Source organism: Pteropus vampyrus, unplaced genomic scaffold (assembly GCF_000151845.1).
Source record: "Pteropus vampyrus isolate Shadow unplaced genomic scaffold, Pvam_2.0 Scaffold228, whole genome shotgun sequence".
Lineage (NCBI taxonomy): Eukaryota > Metazoa > Chordata > Mammalia > Chiroptera > Pteropodidae > Pteropus > Pteropus vampyrus.
The window spans coordinates 632,414-644,831 of NW_011889009.1; the positions used below are offsets into that span (position 1 = coordinate 632,414).

Consider the following 12,418-nt stretch of genomic DNA (forward strand, 5'->3'; position numbering starts at 1 on the left):
CGCATTCTCGCAACGTGGGAATCACTATTGTCTTCGTCATCATCACCTTTATTATCATCAGCTAATGTTTATTATTTGGAGGACCGGCCAAGCCTCCGTGAAAGGGGGATGTCAGCTGTGGCAGAGGGAGGGCATCTTCGACTGGCTTATTTTTTCCTCGGCCGAAGACTTGACGGAGTGGATGCGCTGGGTCGCTTTCGGCCCCTGCTTCCGAGGAGCGCCGGCGGACACTGTCCGCACCACCCCGGGCCTGGGGGTGCACTGGGCACGGCGCGCGGACGCCCACGGCCCTTTTAGGGGGACACGAAAATGTTTTCAAAATCAGAAGAAACAAATGAACTTTTAAGATGAAGAAAGCGTGTAACAGCACGCCCTCCTTTCTATGCCAACGTAGCTGTAAATCATGATCGCGAAAGTCATAACACAGCAGTGCGTGTACCTGTTCCATCAGCCACCTCTCCCCGGAAGCGAAGCTGGCTTTTGACCCCCTGGGCCATCGCGGCCCTGAGTTAACAAGCAGAAGCAGAGAGCACCCTACGCCCCTGTTAGTCTCCCGACACCAACCAGATGTCCCCCATGGGTCTCTGAACGGAGAGGGAGGTGGCAGCATGGTGGATGACGTGAGCTGCTGTTTGGGACCCCACCGCCCCATCCCCTCACTGCGGACGGGCCTGCGACCCAGGCTGGACCGCTCGGTGTCTCAGTGCTCGGGAGTGAAGGTCTGATCCAACCGGGACCAATCAGACTCCTTCCCCGGGACTAGCACACGGTGCTGGGGCGACCTCAGCCGCAGTAGAAAGGGGGCTCCTCAGAGGGCAGGTCACTGACTTGGAGCCGCGGCGGTGGTCATGTCCACCATGCAGAAAGCACCTGTCTGCAGTGAGAAAAAAGACAGCCGAGTAGGGATATGAGAGAGAGAGACAGACAGACAGACAGAGGGAGAGAGGTAGGGAGGCGTCGAGAATGGGAATAGCACGCAAAGGCAGCAGGAAGAGCGAGAGAAGGGAGTTTCTGGAACGAGAGAGAAGGAACTTTGAAACTGGTAACTGACGTTTGTAGGTGGGAAGCGGAAATGCCGCACGAGCCGAAGACAGTAGAGCCCCAGACAGCTGGCCCCCAGGGGCGTGGGCGGCAAGGGGACAGTGGGAGGCCCAAGAAGGGGGAGTTTTCAGGAGAGCCACGGAACCAAAAAGAAGCAAAGAACAGTCCGAGCTCCACTCTAGCTGTCTCCTATCCCAGAATCTTTCAACCACCTATGAAATCTCCATCACCGAAACAAAACCCCCAAACGCACCCTCAGTCCATTCTGAGCCTAATTCAATCGTTCTCAAGAAAGCGTCTGACCAGGAGATGCAAGACGCTCGTGCTGCTGGGCGCTTCCATCCTGCTCACCTGAGCGGACGTGAGTCCCGCCTCCTGACTGCCCACACCAGGCGGTCTGTAAAAAAACCATCCCCACTGCAGCCCAGCCCTGTGCACGCGTACACGCACACAGCACTCGCACGCGTGTGTGTGCACACACACACACACACACACACACGCACAGGTGAACTTTCCCACCATGGACTCATAAATACACTAGTATTCCAAATCGCCAACTTTGCCTGTTGCCAGGGTAACCGGCAGTATTCAACCCTGCTGCTGAAACTCCAAGAGCAGATGACATAAAGTATTTACGTGTAATTGCATCGTATAAGGACAAAGAGCTTTTCTTTCATATACAACATGAGTGTGTCTTAGATGAGATGGGTGTTTATATCACGTCGTAGCCACATCTCTCTGTGCCCCGACCCTCCGGCCCAGTGCACGTGACTTCCAGAAAGTGGAAAGCAAGTCGGCAAGTAGGGGTCAGGGCACCCCTGGCCCGCCTCGGGCTGTAGTCAGCCCGAGGTCCATCAGGGGCTCGTCTCTTTACCTCCCGGATTGAGTGGGGGCTGAGCGTTCAGTTTCTACTCGCGTGAGCTCGTGCGCGTACTGTCCCCCACAGTGGGCCGTTTCCTGAGCCCCACTGGTCGTCGTAATGGGTCACACGGAGGGGACAGTGCCTGGGATCAGAGCACTTTGTTTTGCAGGCGCCAATTGAGAGGGGTCGCAGTTGGATGTTTCTGGAGGACATGGGCGTGGTCGGTGGCGTCCCCACCCCCCGGGGGGCCTATGTGAGGTCAGCGTCAGGGCACATGGATTCTCGCCCCGCCGGGGTTTCTGCTGATATTATAAATGCTGTTTTTAAAGTCTTCCTTCCCGAGCCTGGGCTGGGCAGTTCCACACCTGCGGCAGGGCAGGGCACCAAGTGTCGTCAGGGTCTTAGTGAATGCGACAAAGAGACCTTCGATGACCAGCATTCGGTCCTCACAATCACGGCCAGGAGGAAGAGCCTCACTCCTTCGTAAAGGTGCATCGTTAGGTCTTTCATCACCTCTACAAGGAGCTTTCTGGGAAAGGCGAGGTTCTCAATGAGGGCGCACTCCTCCGAGTCGTTCCCACCTCCTTTTGGGAAGACATGAATTTAGAGTGCAGGGCAATGTTTCACCCAAGGGGTGGTCCCTGAGCCGGGCACAGAAGCCCACAGAAGTATCCCGATGCCGTGGGGTGGGGGAAAGAGGGACCGTGAATGGATGAAAAATCGCCAGTAAAATTTGCAATGAATGAATGAATGAATGAATGAATGAATGAAGAGAGAACAAACAAATGGATGGCCTGAGACGGGAGGAAGGACCGAGCAGGGAAGGTCCTGAAGGAATCAGGCAGGTGGAGAGGATTCCCGGCCCAGGGCGCCACCCAGACCGAGCCGGCCGGCGCTTGTCCCCTACCCTGCCCCGGCCCGCTCTGGCCACAGCACAGCCGGCCGCCGCTGCCGCCCTCAACCCTGAGCCTTCACTAAGCTGCGCCGCGCGCGTTAAAACGCCAGGAGGGGAAACGAGGAAACAAACGAAAACTGGCATCGCGACCATCTCCGCTGCCTCAGAGGGACAGATGCGCCCCGGATCTGCGCGTCTGAGGGAAGCTGCGGGTCACGGCTCCATGACCGAGCCGTTCCCTGTGCACCTGCTGGGCCCACACGGTGCCCGTGGGGTCTGCAGCCCGCGGAGGGCTCTCCCGGGGCGGGCCCCCCACCTCCTGCAGTGCGGACCCCGCCCCTTTCGGCTCCCTCGGCACCCCAGGCACCCCGTCTCCCGTCATGATGGCCTCCTGTGGTTCCAGTGGCATCTGGTCCTAAAGTGTCCCCAGCTCTGGCTCCCTCGTCCAGGGTCCCCCGCAGCGTCCCCGCGCGTGGCCGGGCTGCTCTGAAGGAAGGGGCTATCCGTCCTGGTGGCCCAAACGCTCGCTGCTCCGCTGATAAAGGCGGCCACCGGGCTTGATTAAGGAGTCCCCTGTCTGGCGGGGCAGAGCCGCGGCCTCCTCCTAAGTAGGATGCTCGCCGGCTGCTTCCGTTCTGGTCTCGGGATGGCTTGAATCTTCAGAAAAGTCATACACTGGACTCGCCGGGTCATTGTTTCTCCTTTTAAAGTCTTGTCCTCCATGCGGTCGACATGCGATTCCCTGCGGGGTCCCTTCCTCTCCCATCCACCCATCTCCACCTCCGTTTGGGTCTTATGACCTCCGCGCACCCACGGCGACCGAGCGTCGGCTCCGCCTTTGAAATCAAGTGCAACCCCGTTCGGTTCCGAGTGGCTGGGTCGCCCGAACGCGTGAGCTGGTGTCAGGACAGACACCCACACTGTCCCCCAACACATAGATGGGGGCTGGGCTCTGCCCGGCGGGTTAACGTCCCCACTCTGTGTGAAGCCAGTGGCCACCAGCAAACGGGTCTTTATTTAAGCTCTGATCCTCTCCCCGCTCGGAGCTCCTTGCGAGCGAGGTGTAAGGCTTTCCGGGCTATCCGCAGGGCTTGGTCCCAAACAATTTCGAGTGAACGGAGAGGCTCGACCAAAAAGCGGGTCGCGCGTCAGGGAGGTGGCCAGATCCCGGAGCGTCCCATTTCCGTCACAAGACCACCGACTTCGCATCGCAGCCGAGAACACAGGTGGCCCTCCGGGGACGTCAGAGGCACCCAGCAAACCGCCCCTACGGGGCAAGGTGACAACCCTCCGCGGGGGGCCTCGCCATCCGCCCATTGCCACCCCCCATCCGCCGCTGCGTGGGAATCACACCGCCCACACGGTTTTTATGGTGGGTGGACGTGAACGCACGTGGTTATGACCCGCGGGGGGCGCCAGGCCGAAGGTGACGGCCACGGCCATGCGCCCCCAGCTCGCGTAGCTCAGCCAGAGCACCGCCCTCCTGCACACCCGCGTCTCCCCTGCATTCTAGTCGAGGGTGCTCTTCGAAGCTGCTCCGCTGGAGACAGGAAGGGTTCACGTGGGCCACCACCCGCCACCGCCCGGAGAAATTACTCTTTTCCCCGAGAAATGTCTCTTTGCAAATGTTTACCGCAAGGGAAATGGTAAGCCAGGTCCCTAATTAGAACCTAGTGTCTGTGTGACACGGGTAAGACCCACGCGCTACCGAGAGCCAAGAGCAGAGAGCGCACCAAGGCAAGAGGACCCGGGACAGGCTACGGGCGAGCAAGGGACGGTCCCAGCGGCCTCTCTCCATTCTTAGGCGTTAAATCAACTGTCCAAGCCACTGCCTGGCGCCTCCGCTCCCAGTGGTCTCTCTACGACTAAAACAATAAGGACAAACTGGGAAAGGCTCAGAGGACAGACAAATGTGAAGCCAGGTGAAGACGGCAGCAGGAAGTGGCAGCCAGCAGCCCTCACGCACCAGGAGGAGCCGCGGCCGGCCTTGGGGGCCTCCCCGCCTCCGCTCACAGCCCAGACCTAGGACAGTGACAAAGAACCCAGCCCGAGCTGACTCAGCCATGAGGACCAGCCTCGCCTCACTGCCCACCCGCAGAGACTCGCACCCAGGCCCCAGCCCCGGGGAGCCGGCCGCCACCCCCCCGGCTTTCGGGTCGCACGTTCCTCCCAGCATCCAAATTCCAGAATCTTTTGTCTCATGAGTGCCCAGGTTCAGGCAGAGCCTGGTTTATCGTCCTGCACGAAACGATCCCCAAAAGTAAAAACGACAGGCGCCCCCAAGTGCCTGGACTCCCCGGGGAGGACGGGCTTCTAGGCCCCGCACGTTTCTCTAAGCATCTCGAGTCTGTCCGTGTTCCCAGGGGTCCCCTCCCCAGGGGAAGAGCTCCCGCTCACCCCTCCTTCCTTCAGAGAGACCACCTGAACCCCCGCTGCCCGCGCGAGACACCCCACTGCCTGCTGCATCACACTGGTTTCTTCTTCCCTTCGTTTACAGAGCTGACTTACTCGGAACCGGCAGGGGCGAGGCCCTGGCACCCAGCCGGAGTCGGGACAGAAAGGGCCCCTGGCCTGTCGGAGCTTGCCATCCTGGGGGCAGGGGTGGGGGGACACCACGGCCATCGCGCAAACGTCTTATTACGGAGTCCAATTATAAACATTCACACGCAAAAAATCTGAGATGCAGCCCTTAGGAGTAAACCCCCCCAAATAAGTGCACACACGCTTTCTCTCCCCAGCCTCAGTCCCTCCGACGGTCAACACTTCCATGACCAGGGACCTTGTGCCCACAGGTCACCCCTGGGGTGGGGGGCGAGGCCCAGCGGGGGGCCAGCTAGGGCCGGCCCTGCCGCCCCACGGGCTCCTTGACGGGAGAAGGGGCCTGGGGACCTCGGCTCTCTCTTCCCACCCTCCCCACCCGCTCCCTCGTTCCTTTCTCATAATTAATCCATTTGACAAGTGAGAAAACTATTTCAAAGTAAACAAAATAAATCAAAGCGGTGCTACCTTCTCTCACTAATGCGCTCCATCCATCACGGACGAGCGTCTTACACGGGGGCGGGGAGCAGACAGAGCGGACTGGAGCTCAGCGGCTCTCCCAAATCTGTAACATTAAGGTGTTGGGATTGATTTGTCATTAAGGCGAGAGCTACGCGTGCTTTATGTGCCTCGAAGGACGGGGGAGATCGATTGGGAGAGGGGCCAGTCGGTGGGCGGGGGCGAATTCCTCATCGATTCAGGATAAAGAGGAGTCCAAGCCTCATTTAATGCCTCGCTCAGCGCTGCACAGGGCGGCCTGACAGCGTGGGACAGGCAGGGCCAAGTCCCCAGACCCCAGGGAAGCAGGCCGGGGGCCTGCTAGTGCCTCCCCATGGGTCTCTAAAGGCAGCATCTGGGTCGTGGGCTGCAAACCCAAAACTGACAGGGGAAAAGCGGGAAACGGGGAGCAAGTGAAGTCCCCCGAGGGACCAAGGCGGACGCTCCAAATCAGGAGCCAGCTGCCCGGCTCCCCGTGCCTACGAGCAAAGCTTTTCCAAGCACATGAAAAGCCGAAGTGGGCTCACTGGGTCGACTAGAACGAAAAAGCTGGGCAGTGACAGGCGTCAGCGAGGACGTGGAGGGGCTGTGGAGAGGAGCGACATCATGATACACGCTACGGACTTGGGGGAACCCCGAGCACACGACGCTAAGAAGCCACCCACAAAGGGCCGATTGCACGGTTCGCGAACGTGCACTGTGGGACGAGGCGGAGCCCGAGGCAGAGCGGGCGGGGGAGGGGTGAGCGGGAATGGTTCCCCAGTGGCCGCAGAGCGTTTTCTCTGGGGATAATGAGAAAGTCTGAAACCAGGGAGAACAGAAGGGTGGCTACACAGCGCCGAGAATACACTAAATGCCACTGAAGTGCACACCTTAAAATGGTGGCTGTCACCTCCCCATCCTCGCCAGCACTAAGAGGCGTAATCTCCCACCACCTCTCGTTGGGGACACAAAAGCAACGCCTGGACGCTGTGCACCCCCTTCGATGCAGAATTTCTGGGGACTGGAATTTATCCGAGGCCGCGGTGGTTCTCGGGCAGAGGCGGCTCCTCCCCCCAGGGAACACAGGACAGCATCTGGAGATGTTTCCAGCCGCCACATGGGGGAGACACGACTGGCACCTAGGTGGCCGGGGTGCCGCTAAATGCCACCCCCACACGCAGGACAGCCCCCCACAGGAAGTGCCAGAGCCGGGGTGTCGACCATACCAGGGCTGAGAACCCCTGGCCTGAGGAACAGGCGGACAGGTGCACAGCAGGGCACAGGCACAGATGTCGCTGCAGCAAACTCACTATTTTCACGTGACAGTGAAATTCTGTAAATAGCCTCAATGCCCATCAATAATGGCTCCTCCTTATACGGAAATACGGAGTGACCAATACAAACGCTGATACGGATCTATGCAGAAAGGACCTCAACTTAGTGACCCATCAGGCTCCCAGGTTGTCGGCCAGTCCAAACGACACTGCACACCTGAGCACTTGGGTCACCTGTCAGGAGTGGGCAAAGCTGGCCTGCTTTCCATCCCAGCCTTGTTCCCGCATCTGCAACTCCCAGAGCAGAGCCTGGCACATAGTAGGTGCCCAGTAAGTCTCGGACGGACGACTAGCTACGGACACCTCTTAAACGTCAAGTTTCTAAGAGGAAGAGCTGTCCAGTGAAACTAATTCTGTTTTGGAAACATTTTCCTTAACGTCGCTCAGAGTTCGATCCTGAAGTCCGCTAACGGGACGCGTTAGAGGCTTTCGTTGAACTGATATAGTTGTTTGAAAGATCCACGTCCACTCAGCTCCTCACATAAAGGACGTGACCAAAGACGGCCAGACCTGCGGGTGGCACGGGCAGCGTGGGCCACGACCGACCCAGCATCTGTCTGCTTTGGGGGACAATAACAACAGGCTACATAGTGTCTGTCTATCCGGTCACTCTGCCGTCGACACTGACCGGCGGAAGCCCCGGGAGCGTGTCGTCAGGAGGAGCGAGGCCCGCGGAAGCGCAGCCACGTGCCTGCGTCTCTTCCCAAACTCCCGGAGCGTCGCCAGCCCCGCCGGGGCCCTCAAGACCCACCAGCGACCCAAAGCACGTTCTTTCTCTGTCGCCGTGGGAACAGGGGCGGCGACCCTGGGGCGAGGTTTCATCGGACACGACAGTTCCCTGCGCTTCGGCCCAGTCTGTGTGCGTCACTCCCGTCCTCCGAGCCACCAATGTTGGGATGAATTGAACGAGGGGTTCCCACCAGGGCTGAGTCCCCGCGGCCATCGTAGTCCGCCCAGCAGGGCCCGCTGAGCAGGGCGGACCCAGATCCCGTTCCGGCAGGAGCCGGTGCGTGTCACGCCTCACTCGTCCAGGGAGCCCGGGCCCGATGAGGGCACCCGCGGCCTCTCAGCTCCAGACACGCCGGCCTCGGGCTCCAGGTGCCACATCTTCCAGCTGTGCAGGAGACGAGTTTCTGTGTAAGCTCCTGTGACCTCTTCCCTGTGTCACTAATTAGATTTTTAACCACTGTGCAGCCCAAACCCATCACATCTGCCGGCCGCCAGTTCAAGCGTCTCCCCTTGAGTTGGATGTTGACCTCAGCACTGTCTGCTCCTGGCCGGTCACCCGATCAAGGGACAGGTCGCCCTCCAAGGAGCCTCTGAATTTGTTTTTCATCTTTATCTCGTGAGTTTCTTCACACAGCTCCGGGGTGGGCTGGGGGCCTCTTAAGATGAGTCTCCAGATCACTTCTGCTTTTGGAAGTCACATTAATTACGCCCCAAAATCAATTTTCCCCTCCAGTCAACTGGATAATGGATTCCAGGCCCTGACCTGGGTCCCTGTCCCCCATGCGACCCTGGGCTCCAATGAGGGCGGCACGGCCAGAGGGAAACAGCGAGTCCCCTCTGCAGCCCCAGCACTGGCACGGAGGAGTGACGTGTGCCGGCCCAGCGGCCACTGCAGATGCTGGCGGTCACCCCACGCCAACCCTAGTGTCTTCCCCAGACGCCCCGCTCAGCCTGAGGCTCGTCTCTCCCCCACAGCCCCCCGCGTCCCGCACAGGGAGGGCGCCTCCAGGCCCCGACCCGCTTGCCCGTCACCAAGGAGCAAACGCACACCTCCCTCTAAGCTGGAGGGACCCACCCGACAGTGACACTGGAGCAAGGTGACACCAGGACCCTCAGCGTCTGTGGCCAAGGGGCCGTCCCCACCTTGACTTGAGGGAGGGGGCTTGGTGAGATGGCGAGCACCCCAGCACCACGCAGACGTCCCCGAGCAGTGTGCCAGGTGCGAGGCTGGTCCCCACGGCCACCGTCACTTCAGCGGCAAAGCCTCACGCTTGCGTGGAGTTTGATGGAGACAGGTCGGTGCCTAGGCCATCTTCCTTCAACCCTCACGAAAGCTCTGAGAGTTTCATGCCCTTTTCACAGAGGAGAACATGGAAGCTTCGAGAGTTCATTTAACAGGGAAGAGGGGACGCAGGCCTCCAGCTGGGACTAGAGGCCTGGACGTGGGGCTGGGACACGGGGGGCACACGGCGTGAGCGCAACTGCCCCGAATCCATCAAAGCACTCCCAGGAGACCCCACTGGGCCCCGAGCCCCGGCTGCAGGGTGTCGCCCCACAGAATAAGCTCCTTCTACGGCATGAAAGACCTCAGCCCCGGACGAAAGAAACAGGGAGAGAACCGGGCAGTGCGTGCCGAGGGCTGGGGACCGTGGCGCGGACACTGACGGCCCCAAAGGCCCCTTCCCACCGGCCCTGTCACGTCACACAGACAGCACCCACCTGGCCCGTGGCTGTGCCCCGCCCAGGAAGCCCCTGGGGGAGGGAGGGGTGCGACAGGCACGAGGCCAGCGCAGGGCAGAGGGTCCGGCGGGTGGCAGGCGGGGGCGCAGCGGGGAGGCGCACTTGGTCCCCTTGCCAACGTCACGCCCCGGCAGAGCTGGTCTCCCCATTGAGTTCGGGCGTCCAGCCTGTCCTCCGTGAGGCTGGCCGGCCGGCCCTGTCACAGGGAGGGTGCACGTTGAGACTTAGTAGAGAGGCAATTGTTATTTTTGCCATGCCTACCATGCCCCTCCAGGACACACACTGGTCCCTGCCAAGCCAGACTCACCGGAGGGTGACCGACTCACCCGCCCGCCCAGACGGAAGGTTTCCGTGGGACTTTCGGCGCCAAAACCAGGAAGGTCCTAGATGCGGGGACGAGGAGGTCACCCCGCCAGCCAGCGCACTCCGCTCTCTCTCTCTCCCTGTCCTCTGTACACCTTGGTTGACCGCTGGCACCGTGTGAGACAGTACAGAGGTGACCCAGGCACTTGCCCGGGAGTGGACCTTACACGCCTGGTCCGGAGGCGCCAGGAAGACCTTGGATGGAGACTCAGACGTTGCCATTGAAACACCCAGCCGAGACTCAGACGTCAAGGACGCCTCCCCAAATCAACTCAAAGCATGACCGTGAGGCTGGATTTTCCCCATTTCTCAAATGAGGAACGCTCAGGTGGGCTGCTCGCGTGCGCAGCGTCACGCGGTAGCTGGCGGCAGACGCCGGGCACGGGGACTGTCACGCAGAGTTAGCTCTGAGCCCTAAACACCAGGTGGCGACAGGATGCTGGGCCAGGCTCAGAGCCGGGATTAGCAAGTCGGTTTCGAGGCCTGACTGTCAATCAGACCCCATCGCTTCCCACCTATAGCGAAACAGCGCCCCTGAGTCAGGGCACAGCCTGTTCCCCGCACTAAGCTTCCACCGCGGCCCCCCCATACCAGTGGTTGATGCCAACGGCGCGTCGGAGTCTCCAGGGGTCATTTTAAAACTTATCTTTGTCTGAACTGACCCCCTAAACCCCGCAATTCAGAATCTCGGGGTGGGGGGTGGGTGCTAAGCACGTTTCTTTTTTTTTAGATGCAGCCAAGTGCCGAGAAACTAACGCCCCAGCCTCGTGTCATTTTATACATGCCTGGCCCAGACCGGCAACGTAAGGGGCTGAACTAAGGCCCCTACACGTTTGGTCCCTAGAAACGGCTGGAGCAGTCACGGGGACCCCGCTCGCGTGCATTCACAGCCAGCCCACGGGGCACGGGCCTGGAATAATTCCACCCTCATGTTGCATGGAAATTGTCCTGAGCATCTCTAGAAGCGAGAGCACTGGATACAGTGAGATATTCATGCATTTCTATGATCTCCAAGGTAGTACCTGCTGAGAGCTTCCTATACCCACCCCTGCCACGTTCCAGGTCCCGAATAGCTTCAAAACTCAGATGCAGAAAGAGACCTAACGCCTTTCTAACACGTGCTACCAAACGTACCTGCACGCCAAGGCTTCCATCTCCGGGAAAACAGTCCCGCTTTACCACCGCCAACATTCACTTTGCTATTCTCGGATATTCCCACGTGACGCTATGCAGTTTATTTCCCATCGCAAGCACTGGTCTAAGATCGCCAGTTCGTATCAGCCTCCCCCTCAGAAAAGCTTTTAGGGGACAGTGTTCCACAGAGCAGACTCCCCTACCCCCCACACTCCCACCGCCATCCAGAGGTCAGTCACTGCATTCCACAGAGCCAGGCAGAATCCTGCCCTGTCGACTGCTGCATAGTCGATTACGGTCTGGACACGTGAATCCCACCCTGATTAAAAATAAGAATTAGAGCTGTTGATTCTGCTTTTCAAATTAAGGGACAACATCTATGTAACATGGAATTACAGAGACTTGGCTTCACAAAATGGTTATTTAAAAGAACCAAAAATTGGATTTAGAGGAAAACTGTGACCAAGACAATGTGACTTTCTGAGAACAAGTATGGCATCTGCCAGCCTTCCTAAGTCCCACAAGACTGAGACTCCAGGGAACCATGAACTCTAACCTAACATCGATACTCTGTTGAAAAGCCAAAACATTAATTTGCTCCAGCACCGAGAGGATTTGTCTCACTAGCAAATTTTAGATATAAACACCAAGTCGAAAACAGTTCTCCGATGACTGAGCATTTTACCAATGACAACAGATTTGAAATGCATCTTAGAAGCAATGACAGGGAATTTAAATAGATTCCTAGTGCTGTAGAGCTTAACATGACTTTAGAAAGCGGTGAGCTGTCTGCTCACCTTCCTTGCAGCTCATTTGCCTCCTCAGAAGCAGTGATGGAAAGCTAAGTGCGGAGCATCTTATTAATGTGCCGGAAGCCACATCGAGTCGGAGCCAGTGTGCCTAACGCCTTCAGAAAGTTTCTGAGATCTGAAATAAAAGGGTAGGAGAGTTCCTAAAAGCCCTGATGGAAAACGTCACCACCACTTATCACCCAGAGAGCTGCCTCTAGCTCAGGGGACACCCGTAAATCAGAGTACTGAGTTCTGCAAGAAGCCTCAAGGAACTGCAATGTATCACGCCTCCCGTGAAAATAAGGCAGAGATTCTAATGCGTTTTTAATTGCTCGCAAAATTGGTCCGATTTTATCCAAAACGGCCTTTAGAGAGCTGCCCGACGAGATTCTTGCCCTCACCCGCCTGGCCTGGAGGTGGTCAGGCTGAGCTTGGCACCTGCGCTCACACGTGGGACGCTCACACGTGCCCCTGGGACTTTATTGGCCAACGAGCCTCGACCTCATCCCTC

At 58.7% G+C, this 12,418-nt stretch overlaps 1 protein-coding gene across 1 annotated transcript in view; it reads right to left on the minus strand.

Moving 5' to 3' along the window:
* Positions 1 to 820: 820 nt before the first annotated feature.
* Positions 821 to 12,418, minus strand: part of SHCBP1 (SHC binding and spindle associated 1) — a 33,852-nt gene continuing 22,254 nt past the window's right edge. Inside the window, exons 11-12 of the mRNA XM_011373744.2 lie at positions 2,354 to 2,487; positions 821 to 874 (exon numbers count right to left, since the gene is read on the minus strand). Coding sequence (XP_011372046.1) covers positions 821 to 874; positions 2,354 to 2,487 — 188 coding nt within the window. The remainder of the gene's footprint in view (positions 875 to 2,353; positions 2,488 to 12,418) is intronic.